This window comes from Oncorhynchus kisutch, linkage group LG2 (genome assembly GCF_002021735.2).
Source record: "Oncorhynchus kisutch isolate 150728-3 linkage group LG2, Okis_V2, whole genome shotgun sequence".
In the NCBI taxonomy this organism is placed as follows: domain Eukaryota; kingdom Metazoa; phylum Chordata; class Actinopteri; order Salmoniformes; family Salmonidae; genus Oncorhynchus; species Oncorhynchus kisutch.
Genome location: NC_034175.2, coordinates 14,628,526 through 14,653,338, shown reverse-complemented (window position 1 = coordinate 14,653,338; position 24,813 = coordinate 14,628,526). Strand labels below are relative to the sequence as shown.

At 44.5% G+C, this 24,813-nt stretch overlaps 1 protein-coding gene across 7 annotated transcripts in view; it reads right to left on the bottom strand.

Moving 5' to 3' along the window:
* The window catches only part of LOC109901917 (triple functional domain protein), a 139,407-nt gene that overhangs the window by 81,443 nt on the left and 33,151 nt on the right, over positions 1 to 24,813 (bottom strand). For 5 of the 7 annotated variants that reach the window (XR_004202781.1, XM_031788336.1, XM_031788341.1 and 2 more), the window contains 5 exons: positions 7,176 to 7,250; positions 5,842 to 5,956; positions 4,201 to 4,393; positions 2,186 to 2,734; positions 1,202 to 1,324 (listed from right to left, as the gene is read on the bottom strand). Coding sequence is in view for 6 of the 7 variants with exons in the window: in XM_031788336.1 (XP_031644196.1) it covers positions 1,202 to 1,324; positions 2,186 to 2,734; positions 4,201 to 4,393; positions 5,842 to 5,956; positions 7,176 to 7,250 (1,055 nt within the window). In the remaining variant the exon portion in view is untranslated. Of the gene's footprint in view, positions 1 to 1,201; positions 1,325 to 2,185; positions 2,735 to 4,200; positions 4,394 to 4,594; positions 4,996 to 5,841; positions 5,957 to 7,175; positions 7,251 to 22,107; positions 22,469 to 24,813 lie in introns of those variants that run through there. The other 2 variants (XM_031788317.1, XM_031788329.1) reach the window with 2 other exon arrangements.

Genomic DNA, 24,813 nt, shown 5'->3' with positions numbered 1-24,813 from the left:
ATAGGTTCCCCAACGGGCACCTTGAGGGCTGAATTCATTGCTAAACATAAAAAACTGTAAAAACACCAGGAAATGTGTTCCAAGTGACTGTAATTTAGGAAATCTGTTCCCAAGTATTTCCACTTATAATAGAGAGATGTGATCATATACATATGTTAGCAAGGTTTGACATTTTTATGTTTTAGTCAAAAATGATATCTGTTTGGGCTTCTTGCGGTCAATTTGTAGTCTAGAAATGATTTGTATTTATGTTCAGGCCCCAAGAACATCCGCTCAAGAAAATCTAGAGGATCCCAAAAATACAGTAAAACAAAAAGTTAGGGCTTCAATTCATGCCCTTATTTTTCCCTGGTTGGCCCCATGAGCAACAGAGAGTAGATGGGGTCCGGAACTAGGGCCCAGTACTGACTACTGACAGCCAGGGCAAGGCACAGGAGAGGGCAAGGACAAGTGGAGAGAGAGAGGGAGAGAGGGCAGAGAGACCAAGTGATTTATCATCTTCCCCTACAGAACACAGCTAGGGCCTTTAACCCTGCAGGCAGCCAGGGAGGGTCAGGACAGTTAGCACACACACAAACACACACACACACACACACACACACACACGCACACGCACACGCACACGCACACACACATGTACAGACAGACAGACAGACAGACAGACAGACAGACAGACAGACAGACAGACAGACAGACAGACAGACAGACAGACAGACAGACAGACAGACAGACAGACAGACAGACAGACAGACACACATACACAGACAGACAGACAGACAGACAGACAGACAGACAGACAGACAGACAGACAGACAGACAGACAGACAGACAGACAGACAGACAGACAGACAGACAGACAGACAGACAGACAGACAGACAGACAGACAGACAGACAGACAGACACAGACAGACAGACAGACAGACAGACACAAACACACCCAGGCAGGAGATGGACGGCTTGTCACACTGCATGTGGTAGGTACTGGGAGGACTGTTAAGTTTAACCCATCATTATGTGGCCCTTTTAAGAGGGGGGGGTGACTATAATTAAGCTATAGATTTATAGTTGACTATAAATACACTATAGGTGACTATCAATAAGCTTCAACGTATTTTAACACAAAGCTGAGGGGTACAATAGTTTATGGCCATTGGGTTACACCACTGATTCAATCAATAATGTAGAAGAGTGTATTCTTACCATACAGTTCATGGCAAAGTGGTTGTGCTGAGTCTGCAGCTCCCCCGCATGCTGGTGGTTCCCTCCTATCTCTGTGTAGCTGGTCAGGAACAGGCCCTTGTTGTGAATGATCCAGTCAAACATCTGTGGGCGGCGCGACACACACACAGCCATGGGCACACAAACACGCACACAGGCAGGCACAAGCACACAGAAGAAGATCTCTATAAGCAGGTACTGTATCTTACAGCTCTGGAGGGGTGAGAGAGAGACAGAGAGAGAGGGAGGGGGGCTAAAGCCTGATGACATGGATGTTTGGACTCTCAGGAAGGCAGATGGAATGACTCCACTCCACTGTATTGAACTGTGTGTCAGCCTGACCCTAGTGTCATGTTGTCATACTGCCTAGACTCGTGATGTTGCCACTGGGAACGCCAGACAGCTGGTCGAGGTTGGTATCGCCCTGGAGGGACCTTTAGCCAGCATGACAAGAAACCTCAGCGTGACAGCTACCATTTCAACTTGACCTCTGAGACATGCTTCAATAACCGGGGACAATAATGACATGCCTGGGGAGGAAGAGGAGGAGAAAGGGGATGAGGTGGTGGTGTAGGAAGAGGAGGTGGTGGTGGGGAGATGTAATTAAAGCTTTGCTCTGACTAACTGACAAACATGTCTGTTTCCACAGCAGGGAGGCGTCACATCACCATCTGGCTGATAGCTGCATGACATCCATATAACTGTAGCTGGGTCTATGCACACTGACAGGCTATGGGCCATTACAGTATACTGCAAACAAGCATCATTACTCCTGCAGATACCTATCCCATTCTGTTTGCTATGAAGTAATATTCTCAGTGCAAATCCAGACTTCACTGGTGAGCTTGGGATGCTTTCTTTCTAGTTATGAATGCTAGGATGAGAGATATGGACTAAAATGGGATTCCTTTGAATAGAAACAAACAAACAAAAGTGAAAGTAGTGTGTAGTTAGTTCATAACATACCTTCTCTGCATCCTGCTCAAACAGCCGCAGCTGGAAGCACTGGTCCAGTTTCAGCTTGCGCATGTGCCACAGCTGCTGCAGGTGCTGGCGTGTGCCATGCAACTTGTCGAGCAGAGCACTCACTTTGGGCACCAAGTTGTGGGCATCTGGGTGGCCTGTGAGCCCATCGTTAGCATCCGTTCCCCCGCCGCCGCGGTTAGTGTAGCCTCCAGGGGTGACACTACCCTGCTGAAGTCTCTGGAGCAGCCTGCGTCCCTGGGTGTCCAACTCCTCCACCGAGGCCTTGGTGGCCCTCTTCTTGAGCGAGGCGTGTTCCTCCATAAGGCGCCGTGCCCCCTCCAGGTCGCGCGGAAGGTCGCGCTGCGCCAGGGTCTCCTGCAGCTCCTCCAGCCGTGCCAAAGCCCGGGCGGCATCGCCGGCGAAGTCCTCGAAGGCCACGCGCACATCGATCCACTCGTCGTGGTCGTACTCCAGGCTGCCCTCGAAGTCTGACGTCAGCTGGGAGGGATCCACCACCTTGGTCAGGCCCTCGAGAGACACCATGACCGTCTGGAGGAAGAGGGAGGATTCAGACACTAATATAAACAGCAGTCTGTGAGGAAGAGGGGGGCGGAGGATTCAGACACTAATATAAACAGCAGTCTGTGAGGAAGAGGGAGGATTCAGACACTAATATAAACAGCAGTCTGTGAGGAAAAAGGGGGGAGTATTCAGATACTAATATAAACAGCAGTCTGTGAGGAAGAGGGGGGCGGAGGATTCAGACACTAATATAAACAGCAGTCTGTGAGGAAGAGGGAGGGTTCAGACACTAATATAAACAGCAGTCTGTGAGGAAGAGGGGGGCGGAGGATTCAGACACTAATATAAACAGCAGTCTGTGAGGAAGAGGGGGTGGAGGATTCAGACACTAATATAAACAGCAGTCTGTGAGGAAGAGGGAGGGTTCAGACACTAATATAAACAGCAGTCTGTGAGGAAGAGGGAGGGTTCAGACACTAATATAAACAGCAGTCTGTGAGGAAGAGGGAGGGTTCAGACACTAATATAAACAGCAGTCTGTGAGGAAGGTATGGAAGGAGATCCGAGAAGTAGAAAGTCATTTTATGACACTGATGACACGTCATTCTTATTCTACGGGAGCGACGCACTGAAAGTACACTCTGATGCATGAGACGCCCGAGATGCAGATATTATTATTAATGACTATCATGTTACTAAACCAACTGAATATCACTGTGAGTCAAAATTCCATAACCAACATAATTAAACGTGGATTATGAGGAGTGGTCAACAACAGATCTATTACGCCCAATGTTCACTTGAAAAGGTGGGCAAAAACATTCCAGGAATTATAGCTGCAGCCATGTTACCAGTCATAACACATAAAATCCCTATGAGATAACATCAACACATGCAGTATCCACAGCTCTTTAAAGCCCATTCATGTGTATGTTGTGTATTTTTTAGCAGTGGGCTCAGATTAACGCCAATCTGGATGTCCCTAATCAGACTGCCCTCTTTACTGAGACTTTGCTCTCTCTGAGGCCCATATATCCTTGTTCCACTCTAAATAGGTCAGAACTAAATTGAACAGCTCTAGCTTCCCACCCACACGGGACTCTCTCTGTCGCAGCTTTAATGTCCCTTTCCAATTCCACACAACACTTCCCAGGGCTCATAACGACATCTTGGAACACTTATACACAACTTTAATTCAATTTGAAGGCAATCAATTCATTTGAAGAAAAACATTCACATTGCAAACTAATTTCCTCATGCCTTACAACTCCAGAGACTACAAACATATTCTCAGTATAGCCTAAAGATGATTAAGACATACAATCTCCTCAGACACTTTTGGGAAAAGATCCACATCTGAGGATCGATTCAAAGCGGAGTCATATTGCTATAGTGCCATTCTCAGAACCCATAAGGCAATCTCGCGCTAGGTAGCTTGCTTGCTCAAGTCATTATGAATGTCTATCTCAAGAGACTATGCAGGGTGGACCTACCTCAAATTCAAACTTGGAGCTCCCAAAATTGGTCCTCTGTTTCTGCCAGAAGTTGTCTGGTTTGATGATGAGGGCGACGTGGATGCAGGAAGGGAAGGATTCCTGTAGGATCTTCAGCAGAGGTTTGATGCTGTCCCACTTAGAGCCTCGCATGTCAACGATGACCGTGAAGCCATGTCTGCTCACCTCCTCACTGAGACAAACCAAGACAACAACCACAAGTAGCCATGAAATTCACAAATCACCACTCAAATATTTTGTTTAGTTCCATGACAAAAAACTATTGCGAATATTCAAATGAAAATGAACTGGGTGGTGAAAATGTCTTTCACCAGGTGCCTCATAAAAAAATGTAATAAAATGTAACCGTTGAGATGTTCAATGACTCGCTTACCAAAAGTGTCCCGTTGCAAAAGCACCATAAAAGGATATCCCCAGTGTTTAAGACTTAACCTGAGTGTCTCACAGCGCAGAAGGAGGCCCTGTGCTCTGAACTAAATCACTATGACTTCACTCTCTGAAAAGACCAGCCCAGCCGTCTCCCAGAGAGAAACCATAAGAAAACAGTGGGAGAGAACTAGTGAACCGGAGAGAGAGCCAAATACAAAGTGAGAGAGAGATAAAGTGAGAGCGAGAGTTTGTTTCTGTGTATAAAAGAGAGCGTAAAACTGCCCTCCCGCTGAGTGGACAGCACAGACAGTCTTGCCTAGGTAACGTTCCACTAGCAACTCTGCAAGCCAACCGCCCACGCCTCCCACGTCCTAGTCCAGACCGACGCCCCTTCTCTCCGGATGCAGCCCGCACCAGATCCCCTACACTGTTTTCCTAACCACTAGTCAGCCTCTAGGCTAGTATCCAATAACACTGAAAACAGACAGAGAAGAGGAGAAGCTTGCCTGCAGCTAAACAGCACAGAGAGAGAGAGCGAAAAGGAGATGGCCTGAGAATATCTATCTGCAGTTAGTTATTAGTAAGTGACCCACTCCGCTGTGCTCTCCTCTGCTCTGCTCTGCCTGCCTGGCGTCATCAGCCCCTACAGAGAGAGGCCCAGGGGGAGTCTAACCTACATACAGCCCTGGACTGCACTGCACTACACTACAAACACGCGCACACACACACACACACGCATACAGACAGACACATGCAAGCGCATACAGAAACACACACATACTGTATACTGAGTAAACTATATCAACAGTCAGTGGTAACGGTACTGCACCAGGCTGAGGGCTGGAGTATAATATTCCCTCTCAAGCTGCACAGAGAGGTGGCTGCTTAAAGGGAAGAGTCTATTTCAAATAAAGCAGAGAGTGAAATCACAGTTGGGGAGGAATTGAATTTGAAAACACACAGTGATTCACAGGTGGTAGTCTGGGGAGGGTTGCCTTGTTCACGCTGGACTCCAATAGAATGTGACACAGAGGAGAGTCAACAAGCTGGTTTTCATTATCCAACTTTCCGAGTTAATACTGTGCGTGTGTGTGTGTGTGTGTGTGTGTGTGTGTGTGTGTGTGTGTGTGTGTGTGTGTGTGTGTGTGTGTGTGTGTGTGTGTGTGTGTGTGTGTGTTTGTGTAGTGCAGGGAAAGGAGGCCGGGCTGGGTTCAACAGTGTGTTCAGTTATTTATGTATAAGAAACAGTACCTGGGGATACCAGCGAGGTAGGCTATGAGTCTGCGGAGGTCCTCTGTTCGTATTCTGTCATGGTTACTCCTGGCTGGGAAGGTAAGGACAGGACCCCCACGTTTATCTCGGCCACCTGGGGAACACATGAACCAGGACCATGAGAAACACACAACAACAGATAACCACTAAACAGGGATTTACAAATCCTGCTAGTTGTCCTCACCTTTTACAGTATAATGGACTCTTATCGTAATACCGGCAACTGAAGAATGCATTACTATTTTACAATAATAGGAGTACTTAGAGGTAAATCACTCATCATATTTATAGCTGTTTACAGCATACATATTGCAAAAATCACGGAAGCTGGAGACTCATATCTCCCTCACTAACTTTAAGTACCAGCTGTCAGAGCAGCACACAGATCACTGCACCTGTACATAGCCTATCTGTAAATAACCCATCCAACTACCTCATCCCCATACTGGTTTTCTTTTTAATGTGTTTTTTTTGCTCCTTTGCACCCCAGTATTTCTACTTGCACATTCATCTTCTGCACATCTATCTCTACAGTGTTCAATTGCTAAATTGTAATTATTTCGTCACTATGGCCTATTTATTGCCTTACCTCCCTTATCTTATCTCATTTGCACACACTGTATATAGACTTTTTCTATTGTGTTATTGACTGTACGTTTGTTTATCCCATATGTAACTCTGTGTTGTTGTTTGGGACGCACTGTTTTGCTTTATTTGGCCAGGTCACAGTTGTAAATGAGAACTTGTTCTCAAATAGCCTACCTGGTTAAATAAAGGTGAAATAAAATACAATTAAAATAAAAATACTTTATAGCTTTTAGTTGGAGGCAAGACTGCTTGCCACCACTAATAAGAACAAAAATAGACCATAGAAGTTATGAGTCTTGACATGACTAAGTCATGTCAGCAGTAAGTCACAGCAGGTCAGGGTCATGGCACGGTTCACACAGACAGCTCCACTCACAGCTTAGCTGAAGCTACATCTCCCTGCAGAGGAAGCCTTGCCTGCCTGATGTTTCCCTGTTTTGTGTTGTAGGCTGTTGTTCCCACCATAATGTGCTGCCTATTCCCAGTGCTCTGTAGTAAATGCAGAGCTGCAGTGAATCATGTGAGGCTGTTTTTGTGTGTGTGTGTGTGTGTGTGTGTGTGTGTGTGTGTGTGTGTGTGTGTGTGTGTGTGTGTGTGTGTGTGTGTGTGTGTGTGTGTGTGTGTGTGTGTGTGTGTGTGTGTGTGTGTATTCCCATGACATTCTACAGACCATATAGAATGGTAAACACCATAACACCATGGATCAGAGACATTGTGTTTCTCACCTGATATGAAGGCAACCTTTTCTTTAAGGATGGGCAGAACGTCTATGGCCTTCATCTCCTCATTTCGATGAAACCCTGAAATAAACAGGGAAATGCAGTCAGTCAGAACAGTAAATCAGACCATCAAGGTTCAGTTCTGTACTGAAGTTCACTTGATAACATGATGTCAGTCAATCAGTCATGTTCTCATCACTACTAATGCACGACCTGGGTTAGGACTGAAAAGGTTCAGAGCCACAGAGTGTACCAGTCAGAGTATACCAGTCACAGTGTACCAGTCTCAGTGTTCCAGTCTGTTAAAATTCACTCTCTGTAGTTGACCCAGTTCCAGCAGCGGAACCCTGACATGAGATAAAATCAGCCATCTCTTTGTCATTACAACCCTATGACAGGTTGAACTCTTGAGACGGCCTAATAAGAGTTCAGAATGGTGACAACCACTACTAAGAACAAAAATAGATCATAGAAGTTAAATAAGGTTAAATCCTTATTGTACAACCAAGCAGTCAAAGAGACAAAGTAGTGACTAGATAGATAGCATCATAGCTATAGCGCTGTACTCTGGTCTTAACTCATATCCTCACCTACTCACCAGATGGCTTACACTCAATATAGAGAGCACCCCCCCCCCCCCCCCCCACACACACACACACACACGTGTATGTACGACCACACACACACCTTTACATTGTGTCATAGCATCATAGCACAGCCTGTAGATAAGACCTGAGTAGGTCCTGTAGTCATACAGTGTAGTACGAGTAACGGCAGGTTGATGTCTACTGCACTGACTAGAGCTGCAGCTTACTGTGTTAGACCTGGTAGAGCAGCAGCGTACTGTGTTAGACCTGGTAGAGCAGCAGCTTACTGTGTTAGACCTGGTAGAGCAGCAGCTTACTGTGTTAGACCTGGTAGAGCAGCAATTTACTGTGTAGACCTGGTAGAGCAGCAATTTACTCTGTAGACCTGGTAGAGAAGCAGCTTACTGTGTTAGACCTGGTAGAGCAGCAGTTTACTGAGTTAGACCTGGTAGAGCAGCAGCTTACTGTGTTAGACCTGGTAGAGCAGCAATTTACTGTGTAGACCTGGTAGAGCAGCAATTTACTGTGTAGACCTGGTAGAGCAGCAGCTTACTGTGTTAGACCTGGTAGAGATGTAGCTTACTGTGTTAGACCTGGTAGAGCAGCAGCTTACTGTGTTAGACCTGGTAGAGATGTAGCTTACTGTGTTAGACCTGGTAGAGCAGCAGCTTACTGTGTTAGACCTGGTAGAGAAGCAGCTTACTATGTTAGACCTGGTAGAGAAGTAGCTTACTGTGTTAGACCTGGTAGGGCTGCAGCTTACTGTGTTAGACCTGGTAGAGCAGCAGTTTACTGTGTTAGACCTGGTAGAGAAGCAGCTTACTGTGTTAGACCTGGTAGGGCTGCAGCTTACTGTGTTAGACCTGGTAGGGCTGCAGCTTACTGTGTTAGACCTGGTAGAGCTGCAGTATACTGTGTTAGACCTGGTAGAGAAGCAGCTTACTGTGTTAGACCTGGTAGGGCTGCAGCTTACTGTGTTAGACCTGGTAGAGCTGCATTTTACTGTGTTAGACCTGGTAGAGAAGCAGCTTACTGTGTTAGACCTGGTAGGGCTGCAGCTTACTGTGTTAGACCTGGTAGAGCAGCAGTTTACTGTGTTAGACCTGGTAGAGAAGCAGCTTACTGTGTTAGACCTGGTAGGGCTGCAGCTTACTGTGTTAGACCTGGTAGAGCAGCAGTTTACTGTGTTAGACCTGGTAGAGCTGCAGTTTCCTTAACTACTAAACGGGAGAGAGGAAACAGAAACAGAGACAGAGAGAGGGCGAGAGAAAGAGCGAGTGAGAGAGAAAGAGAGCGGAAAGAGGGAAAGAGAGAGAGCGAGGGAGGGAGAGAGAGAGGGGTCTATTTCAAATAAAGCAGAGAGTGAAATCACAGTTGGGGAGGAGTCGAATTTGAAAACACACAACGATACACAGGTGGTAGTCTGGGGAGGGTTGCCTCGTTCACGCTGGACTCCAATAGAATGTGACACGGAGGAGAGTCAACAAGCTGGTTTTCATTATCTAACTTTCAGAGTTAATACTGTGTGTGTGTGTGTGTGTGTGTGTGTGTGTGTGTGTGTGTGTGTGTGTGTGTGTGTGTGTGTGTGTGTGTGTGTGTGTGTGTGTGTGTGTGTGTGTGTAGTGCAGGGAAAGGAAAGGAAAGGAAAGGAAGCTCCGAGGCCTATGCTCTCACTCTGAATATTTTATGGACATGCTAATAGGCAGTAGCTAGGCTTTATCTCCTGCAAACCTGCAACGTAATATATTTCCCACTCACTGCTCCACCCCATGGGGCGAACTGGTTTGTGTCCCAAATCGCACACTATTCTACATGGGGTCTGGTCAAAAGTAGTGCAATATATAGGGGATAGGGACGCATTTTGGATGCATTCATGGTCATATTACCATATCAAATCACTCCTCGTAGTCTCAAACTGCAGTCCCCTGTCCCCAACCCACTTTGTCACAGCTCAATGGATTTGTTGTTGTTGGAATTATCCAAAATGGAATATTCATTTGACTGTAACACAAAATCCGATTTTCACAAGGCATTGCATGATATGATTAATAGCATCCTATCAAAAAAGATGGCAGACTCAATAGTTGTGATTGCCGATTAAAAGTATTAGTTCATTCTGAGATGAGGTTAAAACAGTTGCCAGAGACGGACAGAAAAGAGTATGAAATAAAGTTTGTCAATCACTCTACCTTGATATTGTATTAATATTCACTCAGTGTGCTGCCGTGTGCCCTTTGAAAACATAGAATCGGCTTCATACAATTTTATTCTGTGCCTCGCTGGAGAGAAAATGTACCTGTTTAAACGGGAATGGTTAATGCCAGGTGAGGCCAAGGGAAGGTCCTTTTAGGATACCAATCTCATCATTCTGTAAGATCTGTTCTTGAGGTAACATGTAGTACTGAGTACTGCAGTTTATACTCAGATGCGTTCGTTTCTGGGCGTTTTGCCCTGTGTTTGAGGCACGTTTGCCTTTGTGGGCTAATGAGTTGATTTAATCTATTGCTATTGGCCAAATTCGTTATGTATTAAGGAAGTTACGTATTTTCCCCTAACCAGTGTTTCCATTTTCCTCATCTGTCTGTTGTATATTTTGTCAATATCACACTGGATCCAGTCCTCTCTGTCACCTCCACTGTAGGCCTAGGCTACATTCTTAGAAAAAAAGGTGCTATCTAGAAGTATATCAAGAGTATACAACCAACTACACCTGATCTACTGACTCTGTTGTAACTGTTGTCACTGTTGCTGCTCCACACCAACAAGATAGACTGCTGGGTCCTCCATCCTAACACAGGCCTACTGTAAGTACCTGATAGTATCCAGAGTAATAATAATATCATAAATAGATTACCAGGAAATATCATCAATAGACTACCAGGAAATATCATCAATAGACTACCAGGAAATATCATCAATAGACTACCAGGAAATATCATAAATAGACTACCAGGAAATATCATCAATAGACTACCAGGAAATATCATCAATAGACTACCAGGAAATATCATCAATAGACTACCAGGAAATATCATCAATAGACTACCAGGAAATATCATCAATAGACTACCAGGAAATATCATAAATAGACTACCAGGAAATATCATCAATAGACTACCAGGAAATATCATCAATAGACTACCAGGAAATATCATAAATAGACTACCAGGAAATATCATAAATAGACTACCAGGAAATATCATCAATAGACTACCAGGAAATATCATCAATAGACTACCAGGAAATATCATCAATAGACTACCAGGAAATATCATCAATAGACTACCAGGAAATATCATCAATAGACTACCAGGAAATATCATCAATAGACTACCAGGAAATATCATAAATAGACTACCAGGAAATATCATCAATAGACTACCAGGAAATATCATCAATAGACTACCAGGAAATATCATAAATAGACTACCAGGAAATATCATAAATAGACTACCAGGAAATATCATCAATAGACTACCAGGAAATATCATCAATAGACTACCAGGAAATATCATCAATAGACTACCAGGAAATATCATCAATAGACTACCAGGAAATATCATCAATAGACTACCAGGAAATATCATCAATAGACTACCAGGAAATATCATAAATAGACTACCAGGAAATATCATAAATAGACTACCAGGAAATATCATCAATAGACTACCAGGAAATATCATCAATAGACTACCAGGAAATATCATCAATAGACTACCAGGAAATATCATCAATAGACTACCAGGAAATATCATCAATAGACTACCAGGAAATATCATCAATAGACTACCAGGAAATATCATAAATAGACTACCAGGAAATATCATAAATAGACTACCAGGAAATATCATCAATAGACTACCAGGAAATATCATAAATAGACTACCAGGAAATATCATCAATAGACTACCAGGAAATATCATAAATAGACTACCAGGAAATATCATAAATAGACTACCAGGAAATATCATCAATAGACTACCAGGAAATATCATCAATAGACTACCAGGAAATATCATCAATAGACTACCAGGAAATATCATCAATAGACTACCAGGAAATATCATAAATAGACTACCAGGAAAGTAGGTTTGTAGCTTTCACCATCAGTAAAATAAAGTGTTAATGATGATTCTACTAGTTTGTTGCTGCTGATAAAAATATGATTTTATTCGGAGAGGCTAAAAACGTTTGTCACAGACGAACTGCGTAGATTAGACCAAGGTAATAGGATGATAAGATGATTCCACCAGTAGCCATTCAGTCAGTTTAAATTAGAGGTCTGGCGGATTAATTAGGGCCGATTTCAAGTTTTCATAACAATCGGTAATCGGTATTTTTGGGCGCCATTTTTTTTTTATACCCTTATTTAACTAGGCAAGTCAGTTAAGAACACATTCTTATTTCAATGACGGCCTAGGGACGGTGGGTTAACTGCCTCGTTCAGGGGCAGAAGGACAGATTTTCACCTTGTCAGCTCGGGGGATCCAATCTTGCAACCTTACAGTTAACTAGTCCAACGCAGGCAATAACGACCTGCTTCTCTCTCGTTGCACTCCACAAGGAGACTGCCTGTTATGCGAATGCAGTAAGCCAAGGTAAGTTGCTAGCTAGTGTTAAACTTATCTTATAAAAAACAATCAATCATAATCACTAGTTAACTACACATGGTTGATGATATTACTAGATATTATCTAGCGTGTCCTGCGTTGCATATAATCTGACTGTGCATACAAGCATACAAGTATTTAAGTATCTGTCTGAGCGGTGGTCGGCAGAAGCAGGCACGTAAACATTAATTCAAACAGCACTTTTGTGCATTTTGCCAGCAGCTCTTCGTTGTGTGTCAAGCATTGCGCTGTTTATGACTTCAAGCCTATCAAATCCCGAGATGAGGCTGGTGTAACCGAAGTGAAATGGTTAGCTAGTTAGCGCGCGCTAATAGCGTTTCAAACGTTACTCGCTCTGAGCCTTCTAGTAGTTGTTCCCCTTGCTCTGCATGGGTAACGCTGCTTCGATGGTGGCTGTTGTCTTTATGTTGCTGGTTCGAGCCCAGGGAGGAGCGAGGAGAGGGACAGAAGCTATACTGTTACACTGGCAATACTAAAGTGCCTATAAGAACATCCAATAGTCAAAGGTTAATGAAATACAAATGGTATAGAGGGAAATAGTCCTATAATTCCTATAATAACTACAACCTAAAACCTCTTACCTTGGAATATTGAAGTCTCATGTTAAAAGGAACCACCAGCTTTCATATGTTCTCATGTTCTCATTCTCTGAGCAAGGATCTGAAATGTTAGCTTTTTTACATGGCACATATTGCACTTTTACTTTCTTCTCAAACACGTTGTTTTTGCATTATTTAAACCAAATTGAACATGTTTCATTATTTACTTGAGGCTAAATTGATTTTATTGATGTATTATATTACGTTAACATAAGTGTTCATTCAGCATTGTTGTAATTGTCATTACAACAATACAACAATAATATTGTCAAATAAATAAATAAAAATCGGTATCGGCTTTTTTGGGCCTCCAATAATCGGTATCGGCGTCAAAAAATCATAATCAGTCGACCTCTAGTTTAAATATCTGATGCCAATAACATCGAGCGGGGAAGTCTGAGTGAGTCGTGCTCAGGGAGAGGAGAGGTCAACCGATACAACATGGCTACTTCGATATTGATTCTATCCCACATCTGACCCAGTCAGCAGTAGTCAGGCCTGACTGGACGTCATAACACATTATGTCATTACGGGAGATTGCAGAGCAGTGCTGGGCCCTAAAGAGGATAATCTATTGCTTCAGGCAACCAGCTGGGACAGGGACCATTCGAGAGGGACAGGGGAGGTAAAATGCTTCTATAATAGTTCTATTGTAGTAGCGTGTCTGTGTGTACCCTCATCCAAAGAGCAGACACCATAGGTGGGTGAACTTCAGGGCTGTGTGTGTGTGTGTGTGTGTGTGTGTGTGTGTGTGTGTGCGCGCATGAATGCCTGCAAGCATGCCTGCACGTCTGTGTGTATCTGTGTGCATGTGTGTACTCACCCCCATGTCTCATTGCAGTCATGTTCAGAATCAAACTAAGGAGGAGAGGTGTGAGCATGACAACAATACCACCATAGCTGTTCAGCTGTCTCCCTCCCTCCCCCCTCCTTATCGTCCAACTCCCTTTCATGATCTGACACACGTATGTCAGCCCAGTCTAAACATTCCTGCAGCAGCATGTGGGAGTGTCGATGTGTGTGTGTGTGTGTGTGTATGTGTGTGTGGTACAGTAACACAGGGCATGGGCCCCACTGGAAACACAACTCCTCTGTTTCTAGTCAAGTGTGCCCACATCCCCCCTTTCTCTCTCTCTCTCTTTGGTGTTTTTATGTAACAGCTTGATAATGGCCCACATCCAACACTGATCTCCACTGCACTGCTAGAGGCACCGAGAAGGGTCAACACCACACACACACACACACACACACACACACACACACACACACACACACACACACACACACACACACACACACACACACACACACACACACACACACACACACACACACACCTAGAAGTACAGATCAGGGTCAGCAGGGAGAGGCAGAGTTCCACTATGTTTTCAGTCTCAGACAATGCTCTGTCTAGAAGGCTAGAAGGAAGGCCAGACACACCTTGTTAGTGGTTGTAGTGTGTTTCTCATGCTGGTTCCTGTGTTATCCAGGTGGCCAGAAGTAACCGTGAATATGAACAGAGGCCATCTGCAGACTCAAAGCCTACCTCGCTGGCATCCCCAGATTCACACACACACGCACACACACACACACAGTGCTCTGCACGCAGTGTGGTGCAATAAGTAACTTCTGAACCAGAACATGTAGAATTATCAAATTAGGCCAAGCAATTGAAGCATATGAGCTCATATAGGATTTTCACTGCTAGGCCTACATGTTCAGCCTGTTTTACACGAGTACAAACACCAATATCCCAGCGCCTTTACTGCAATACCCCTCCATACAGTAATTGGTGAACAATCATTATAACCCAGGCAGCACCACACAGCCTTCATTTACAAGTCTGCCAAGCATGAAATGAAGGTTGTCAATCACTCATCCTTGATAATGCATTAATAATGAGGGTAATCCATTCTACTCACTCAGCGTGCTGTCGTGTGCCCTTTTGAAAACAAACTGCATAGAAACGGCTTTCTATAATATAGTCCTACTACTGTAGTGCCTCGCTGGAGAGAAGGAAGCACTGCTTGTGTTATCAAATCAAACTTTATTTGTCACATGCGCCGAATACAACATGTGTAGACCTTACCGTGAAATGCTTACTTACAAGCCCTTAACCAACAAGGCAGTTCAAGAGAGAGTTAAGAAAATATTTACCAAATAAACTAAAGTAAAAAATAATAAAAAGTAACACAATGAAATAACAATAAGGCTATATACAGGGGGTACTGGTACCGAGTCAATGGGTGGGTGGGTGGGTGGTACAGGTTAGTCGAGGTACTTTGTACATGTAGGTAGGGTTGAAGTGACTATGCATAGATAATAAACAGCGAGTAGCAGCAGTGTACAAAATAAGTAGTCTTAAGGCTTGGTGGTAGAAGCTGTTAAGGGGCAGAAAACAGTCTATGACTAGGGTGACTGGAGTCGCAGAAAATTTTTTGGGCTTTCCTCTGACACCGCCTGTTAAATAGGTCCTGGATGGCAGGAAGCTTGGCCCCAGTGATGTACTGGGCCGTACTCACTACCCTCTGTAGCGCAGTCAGATGCCAAGCAGTTGCCATACCAGGCGGTGATGCAATCAGATCAGAAATATTCTGTTCAAACAATGTCAAGAACAACTTAATCATATGACTTATTCGTGGAGCCTGATCTACTTCAGGAGATGGCGGATGCTGCATCATACTGACATCAACCATTCATTGGCAGGAAATAAATGGCTCAACAGAACCATGATGGTGATGACAGGGAGGCGGTGCAGCATTTGAAGCTGTCGATGTGTTGCCTTACAATAGATGATGTATCACAATGCACACACAATGTTCACTTGTGCTATGGTGTGGTGTTGGCTGATGTAGCTAATAACAGTGTGGTCCTCAAGTCACTAAGCGTCATGTGAGACAGGTAAATCGTGACTTGAGTCATGGTTTGAAGGGTATACGTTCCTTCCTTTGTCTCAGCTAGGGTTTATTCCACCCACCCCCACATCGCAGCAGTGGAAGTATTGCACAAGCTGAAAAATATGCTAGTGGATTCTGGGTACATTGTCATGTAAAAAAAACAGTGCTCCCTCCCTCCCGTAGGTGGAATTACAATGTAAATTATGAGGGAGTAGAAGGAGTGCCACTGCCGACAGATTTACTGAATGAATAAAACAAACATCGGTATAGCCACACAGTCTGATGAAAACAGCACTGTGCAGAATACAGACACACTCCACCAATACCTCGGCATCCTGTCTACAAGTTCCTCTATATCTGTATTATTATGTGGGTATATATCACTTTGGGAGCTCTTGGAGAAATTGAAAAAGTAGAACTCTCACACCAACAGTATGACCGGGTGTAGATTGAACAGGAAATAAACTCCACCACTCCAGCTCTTTGAGAAAACATGCATAAATGAAATATGAATTTAGAGAGGTTTTGGGCCCACAGCACTGCGTATGCTACTACACTAAGTTGTCCATGTCTGCCTCCCAAATGGCAACCCATTCCCTTCATAATGCACTACTTTTGAGTTGCCCTGTGCTGTGCCTGCTCTGATCTACCGAAGCAAACATAGAGCCAGGCCAGCAGCTCTCTCTAGTCTAAAGCCTGTAGCCTCACAGTAACTCTCTCACCAGGCACCAGGCAGGGTGTAAGGAAAGTATGTCAATCCCCTCTTCAGTCCGTTTAACAGCACTTTACTTACAAGGACCACAGATAGACAGCAAGACCAGCTGCTTCACATGGTCTGTCCCCAAATGGCAACCTATCTCCTTCATAGTGCACTACTTTGACCAGGGCCCTTGCAGTGCACTATATAGGGAATAGGGTGCCATTTCGGCCAGAGACTTTTAGCCTCTCAGAGGACTGACCTCCACACCAGTGTGTTAGTACACAAGTCCTCACTCTCCCCAGTCAGTCGTGTTCATCATAGTGCTCGGCCCCGATTAGGACTTTTTGTGAACAACCTTTGTGGATGACCTATGCTGCTTACAAGTAGCAAAAGGGTTTAAGTAAGTAAGTAGCTTGAAAAAGCCAAGCACAGGACAAGTAATCCAAGCCCTGATACAAATGTATGGGGATGATTTCTGATGGGGCAAATCAGACCCAGTGTTGCTGGCCACAGCCACAAGACCAGGATATAGAGCTTGTTTGTTTCCCAAATGGCACCCTATTCCCTACATAGTGCACAGAGCCATGTAAACGAGTGCACTGTATAAGAAATAGGCTGCCATTTGGAATGCAAAGAAAGCCATGGCTGGGGCTGTGATGGGAGCCATTCTTCACAGCTGTGTCGTGCGCTCATCTCAGCTTGACTCTGGAGCGCTCCAAATCCAGAGGAAGTGTGGGTGTTTCTCTTCACCCTGCAGGTCCAGTCACAGAGGCCTCACCCCCTCTAATCTCATTTGGATCGGGAGGGAAACTTTGCCTGTATGCTGTGTGCTTTGGCCTGGCTCTGCTCTGCGCAGCACCGACACCCTTTTTCTGGGGGTTTAAGTATAGCATTTCCTCTGAGGTAACGATGTGCCACTTTCTTTTGCCAGTTTTTGAGACCCTAAATAACCAGAAGGCAGAACAGAAACAGGACACAGTCCTGAGTGACCAGGTCTCTCAACGCAACAGAATGTGTCAATGCTGTTTTCTGACATTTTATTTAATTAATTTTATATGATATTTTAGGTGCACTTGATTGAGCTTGCCAGACACGCTGGGTGGGCACTGGGCAGGGTTTGCATTTATGGTGAAACCTGATGTATATAAACTGATCAATTCTTAAATCCAGGTGTCCATGCTGTGCTTTCTGAATAGTGTTGGACCCGTCATAGACGATTAAAGAACAATTACATGGTGCTGTTGATATGTTGTTTTTCCATCTCTCCAGTGTGACAACCTACACTATAATAACAACAGTCTCATGTTCCATTAGTACCAGGGGGAGCGATGAGACCACAAACAATTAAAGAGCTGTACGACCTTCACAGTCAGTTAGAAGAGACCCAGCCTTTCCCAGTTCAACAGTTTCCTGTTCCATTAGTACCAGGGGGAACGATGAGACCACAAACAACTACAGAGCTGTACGACCTTCACAGTCAGTTAGAAGAGACCCAGCCTTTCCCAGTTCAACAATGTCACAATCTCTTTCGTTGTGCTGTTGTAGCTTCTTTAAAACAATGTTACTAACTGAAAAACACTAGGCTAGACTTCTTCAATACTGTGTTGTACTACGTATAGATATTCACAGCTGTGTTCTTACCGTTTTTTATTACAACACCACTCTGCCATATAAAATATAATTGAAATCAGTATGTTAATGTAGTTTTCCATGCATCACCCCAAAAAGCCTATAAACTAGTGAAATGGCTCATTCTCACTACCTGCTTTAAAATGTAGCGTTGTGGCCATCTGTCGACTGATCCCTCTCTTACACAGACACTTCGTTTATTTTACTGCACCCTCTCCCTCTATCGCCTGGGGTACTGTTAACTTTACCATTGGCCTCTACATGGGCAACCCTCTCTACGTTGTGTGTTCACCCTTTGATCCATCCCTCTATATCTCTTCTATAAGCCTGGTTCACAAATCACAAGCGCAATCCAAAGACAAAGTGTAATGGTGAACACTAAGCTATAGTATCGATAAGCTATAGTCACAGCCAGAAGAGGACTGGCCACCCCTCATAGCCTGGTTCCTCTCTAGGTTTCTTCCTAGGTTCTGGCCTTTCTAGGGAGTTTTTTCTAGCCACCGTGCTTCTACACCTGCATTGCTTGCTGTTTGGGGTTTTAGGCTGGGTTTATGTACAGCACTTTGAGATATCAGCTGATGTAAGAAGGGCTTTATAAATACATTTTATTTTATTTAGTCTACAGGCTAACACTTGGCCTGTACAGAATGCAGAATGTTGCATGTGTCCGTTCTCCATTCTATATAGGGCAAGGCCAATACTAGATTATACCTTACTTCTGTTCACCCATCTTCTCTAGTATCCCACCTCCACCTGACAACAAGCCCTCTCAGAGGAGTGTTATGATGAGACAGAGACAGGCCAAGGTGATATGGGACAGACAGGAGACCAGGGTACTGTCCCAAATTGCACCCTATTCCCTATAAAGTACACTACTTTTGACCAGGGCCCATAGGGAATAGGGTGCCATTTGGGATGCAGCCCAAGGCTCTAATGAGAAGGCCCCGGAAGAAGAACTGACAGGTTGAGATGGTGGAGATTTAAAGTAGATCCTGATCTCATTCCGTAGCTCTCTCTCAGCTATCTTCATGACAAATGGCCTTCATTTTCTCCTGTCCCCTCGGAGGAAGGAGCCAGGAGCGCCACAGATTCTTCTGCATTAATTACCTCACCACTGGTCACAGGTGCATCCCAAATGGCACCTCCTATTCCAAAACAGTACACTATACAGGGCTCTGGTCAAAAGTACTGCACTATGTAGGGAATAGTGTGCCATTTGGGATGCAGTTACAGTCTCTAGGCTGGACAATAACCCATAATGGGATTTCTCTGAGTAAACAAGCAATTCCCCCCATTTTTACTCACACCGGTCTGTGTCTTCTGTGATCAAAAAGAGAGTCAGTGCATGGGTTTGCTTAGCCAGAGTCCACATTGAAGTCTTGATGGTCATTGTTCAATTCATTGTTTTCAGATAGATATATTGAGCCCTAAATGGCACCTATTCCCAATATAATGAACTAGTTTTGATCAGAGCCCGGCATGGGCTAGTTCACTATATAGGGAATAGGGTGCCATTTGGCACACAGATATAGCCTATATCTAATACATAAGGAAACTACAGCATAGGGGCTCTGGTCGATTAGGTGGCTGGAGCCACAGAGCTTCATAAGCCAAGGACACTCTACCCTCCTCCCCTCTTCTCTGAAAGCTGATAGCACCTAATGCTGCAGAGGGAATCTGAACAGCAAACCACACAACTAGAGACTAATGTACCTTAGCAATACAGTAATGTACAGAAATAGACAAACACAAACCATTCACACAAATTACATTGTATTTACCAAAACAGGAGAATCAACCTGCTTCCCTAATTATGCACCAAGACAGACACAGAGAGCAACAACAGGGTGAATACTAGTATCTGAGATGACCACTGTAATGTTACCTGACAGTTGGATGAGGGTACTCCCTGCCTGTGCATACTGCCAGCTGTGGTTATCCAACACCGCCATCATCACAGGTACCTCTGTTAACTCCTGATTGGACCTTTCTCCATTTAACAAAAGAAGTAAGTGAAATCCTAGGTCAAAGAGAAATCATTGGTGGGCAGCCGACTGTGCCTGTAGGTCTGGGTAGGCCAGGAAATCGGACAACCTGCCTCTCGGCCTCCCGGGAACCAAGCTTCACTACGAAGGCAATGCCAGGTCTTTTGACCAATTGGAGCTTTTCTTTCTTGTCCCCAGTTGCCCCCCAAATAAGATTTACTGACGAGGAGTGTTGCTTTGAATTAAGCAGTTCTCGCCGGCCGTCTGCCTCACTCTCGACTCCATGGAAAAAAGTTAAGCCGGACCAAACAGTTGTCGTACATGGATTTACGATGGAATAGGCTTTATTGATGATTGCTTTTAATCCCCTCTCTAATTACTGGACCCCTGTCCACTACACAGCAAAATGCATCCATTTACATCCCACTTACAACTAGGGCTGGTCGGTATCCCTTATTTTACTATATACCGGTATTGATACAGGAACCGGTTTGGGTTTAACTCTACCTTCTATAACGGCTTTTCAATGTTTATTTTGTTAAATGTGATATGCAACTCCAGCGCATGCAATCACTTATATAACTTTTTTTTGATGACAGCATTGCACACTAATTGGCATTCTCTCAATCAGCTTCACCTGGAATGCTTTTCCAACAGTCTTGAAGGAGTTCCCACATATTCTGAGCACTTGTTGGCTGCTTTTACTTCACTCTGCTGCCCGACTCATCCCAAACCATTTCAATTTGGTTGAGGCCGGGTGATTATGGAGGCCAGGTCATCTGATGCAGCACTCAATCACTCTGCTTCTTGGTCAAATAGCCCTTACACAGCCTGGAAGTGTGTTGGGTCATTGTCCTGTTTAAAAACATCTGTTGATGTTAAGATGTGTCTGTAACTCTGTGAAGCATTTATTTGGACTGCAATTTCTGAGGCTGGTAACTCTAATGAACTTATCCTCTGCAGCAGAGGTAACTCTAATGAACTTATCCTCTGCAGCAGAGGTAACTCTGGGTCTTCCTTTCTCATGAGAGCCAGTTTCATCATAGCGCTTGATGTTTTTGGCGACTGCTCTTGAAGAAACTTTCAAAGTTCTTGAAATGTTCCGTATTGACTGACCTTCATGTCTTAAAGTAATGATAGACTGTCGTTTCTCTTTTGCTTATTTGAGCTGTTCTTGCCATAATATAGAGTTGATATTTTACCAAATAGGGCTATCTTCTGTATACCACCCCTACCTTGTCACAAAACAACTGATTGGCTCAAATGCATTAAGAAGGAAAGAAATTCCACAAATGAACTTTTAAGGCAAACATTTGTAAATTGAAGTGCATTCCAGGTTGACTACCTCATGAAGCTGGAAGATAGAATGCCAAGAGTGTGCAACGCTGTCATCAAGGCAAAGGGTGGTTATTTGAAGAATCTGTTTAAAACTATTTTGGTTACTACATGATTCCATATGTGTTATTTCATACTTTTGATGTCTTCACTATTATTCTACAATGTAGAAAATAGTAAAAATAAAGAAAAACCCTTGAATGAGTGGGTATTCTAAAACTTTTGGCAGGTAGGATAATCAATCAAATGAATTTATATTTACCCAGGCAAGTCAGTTAAGAACAAATTCTTATTTACAATGACGGGCTACCCCAGCCAAATCCAGACAACGCTGGGCCAGTTGTCATTCAACTGTATGTAACTCCCAAACAGGGCCAGATGTGATTCAGCCTGGATTTGAACCAGAGACTGTAGTGACAGCACTTGCACTGAGATGCAGTGGCTTAGACCGCTGCACCACTCGGGAGCCCTTTTTACATCAGCAGTTGTCACAAAGTGCTTATACAGAAGCCCAGCCTAAAACCCCAAATAGCAAGAAATGCAGATGAAAGCGCAGGGTATTAGGTTTGACATACCATTCTCTTCAGAAGTTTGACTTTGGTCCGTTAGTGCCAGTCTCCCCTGCGGTCTCCTCTGCTGTCTCCCCCTGTCCCTCAGCAAGCCCATGTATAGGAAGCGAAAGAGCACTGTGAGTCCTGCCATGACCAGATCAGATCTGTGAACTCTCTACCAACTGGAGATGACTAAAACCTCCCAGTAACAATCTTGTAGCTGGTTGTCGGGACACTCCAGCCGTCTCAGTGAGTCTAGTTTGTAAACTCCAGTCCTCTTAATGGATAACAGTCTAGTTTGTAAACTTCAGTCCCCTCAGTGGCGACATTGGAACAACAAGGCTCTTCTCCGAGGCCTGTCCATGGTGGTCTGTCGGTCGGTTTGTGGTCAGGCACGTATTTCACTGAGCCATCAGGAATAAATAACTGGGGAGGCTTATCAGTCCTCTGGAAGAGGGGGAGTCAGGGGGAGTCAGCTGTCTGTCAGAGAGAGAGAAAGAGAGGGAAGAGAAAGAGAGAGAGAGAAAGAAAGACAAAGAGGGGGTAGGGGGAAAATACTGGCAGTACTGGTGGAGTGTGTGAGGTGGCACGACAAAGATGGGTTGCGGGAAGACGGGTGGGATGGTGAGGTCGGTACCCGCAGCTGCAAAGACATGGAAGCAGCAGCTGTGCCCTCCTGTTCTTAACCCCCCCCCCCCCTTAACTTACCGACCCATTTCACCAACCCCCACCCCCACATGCCAACACCTCTACAGTTTCCACAGAGACGCTCCTGCCATTCTGAGTTATTCAGGTGACCAGGGTGTAAACTGCCTCCGTTGTAATATTATAACTATATAATTATAACCCCTATTATACCACAGTGGGATTTAGCCTGGCTGCCCTATTCCACTGAGGCGAATCAAACCAGTTTCAACCCAGATCATGCCCAGCTCCTCTCACTGCCCCCCTCTCCCCTCACAACAGAGAACCGAACACAGAGCCAGGAGAGAGAGAGAGAGAGAGAGAGAGAGAGAGAGAGAGAGAGAGAGAGAGAGAGAGAGAGAGAGAGAGAGAGAAGGAGAGAAGGAGGGGAACGGAGAGAGAGGGAAGAGAGGGAGAGAAAGAGAGAACACACAAGCTGATAGAGGCTGAGTGTATAAGGCCTCCACAGAGTCACATTGCTGCAAACTGGGCAGCACAGCACAGCAGCTGGGGCCAAACGATGGAGGTCAGACAATGCAGAACTCAGTGAGCTCTGAGAAGCCTATTCATTAGGACATTCTATGAAATGTAGCTTCGATTGTGAAGCCGTAACAAAAGCAACTCAATACCAAGCACAGGGGAGAGAAAGGAGATTGTTTTGTGGACGGTTTCCAGACAAACGCAATGTCTCCAGTGGTCAATAGAGAACGTGCCTTTTTAACAGTTAGCAGTTGGTACTTTCCTGATGTATTACATGAACAAATTCACAACAACAGACTATTTCAACAGCTTATTTCTAAGAGTCAATGTGCACCATGGAGTAGATACAAAAGGAGAGAACGCATGCTTTTAAAAAGGGTTATGCAGTAAGCAATATTACCTGTATGTCACATCCTAACCTTAGCGCATTGTATAGTTAGCCTTGGTAGTGCGTGTCTGAGTGGGGAACATGGGTTGAAGAAGCTTGTGTTGTGGCCCTTGTGGCCTATCTAACGCCTAATGATGTGTGAGCCGGTCTGTGCTGTTGTGACCATCCCTGTCAGCTCAGCTGCTCTGAGGGAATGAGCAGTTGTCTTCCAGAGACAGATGGGAGGAAAGATGGTAGAAGTCACAACTATACACACACGCTCGAGCTATGGACCCAGCCTAAATTCTTCACCACATTCTACAAGTAGGGCCATTAACAGCTAACTTCAGCAGCATTTCTGTTGTGGTTTCCAGCAGAAGACCTGGGAGAGTTGATTGTTGGTACAGCATTGCACAGTGCCAGTTAGCTAATGACCTACACTCATCTGCGGTCCTTTATGTATGGCAGTGTATGCATCTGATCTGCTCCCTGCTCTTTTTATGCCTGCTATGCTACATGTTTTTGGTGTGAGCCATCCTATTGCCTTTTGAGGCACCAGCCATTGAGAGGAACCAATAAAGTTTTGTGTGGTGTTCCCTGAGGTGAACTTAAAGAGGAGGAGGGAGAGGTAGGAGAGGAGGAGGACGGAGAGGGAGGAAAAGGAGGAGGAGAAGAAGTAAGAGGAGTGATTTCCCACTGGTCACAGATGTCCTCACACTGCGACTCACACTGCGATGATAGTGTGACCAGGGCTCAGGTCAAAGTTTTGCACTATATAGGGAATAGGGTGCCATTTGGGACACATTTCTAGTCTCTGATCAGAGTACAGGCAGCAGCTTTCTTACATTGATACTAAAAAGCCTGGCTCACATCCTCTCACGTTACCTTTCATTTCACTATGTTTTTGTAGATGCAGACTGGCATTTTTATAAAGGACTGGAAGGTTTCTCTGTTAGGCAGATAGTATTTTAGCCAAGTATCTCTACTGCTGTCAATGTTGCAATCCTCCTCAGTCATGACATTGGGATTTCTCCTGGTCTGTGTCCACATCAAGGATACATCCCAAATGGAACCCTAGTCCTTATATAGTGCAATACTTTTCAAAAGGGTCCTATGTGCAATGTAGGGAATAGGGTGCCATTGGGATGCAGTCAAGGTCTATTCTAATGAAGGATCAAATACCTGTCCAAGCACTCCAC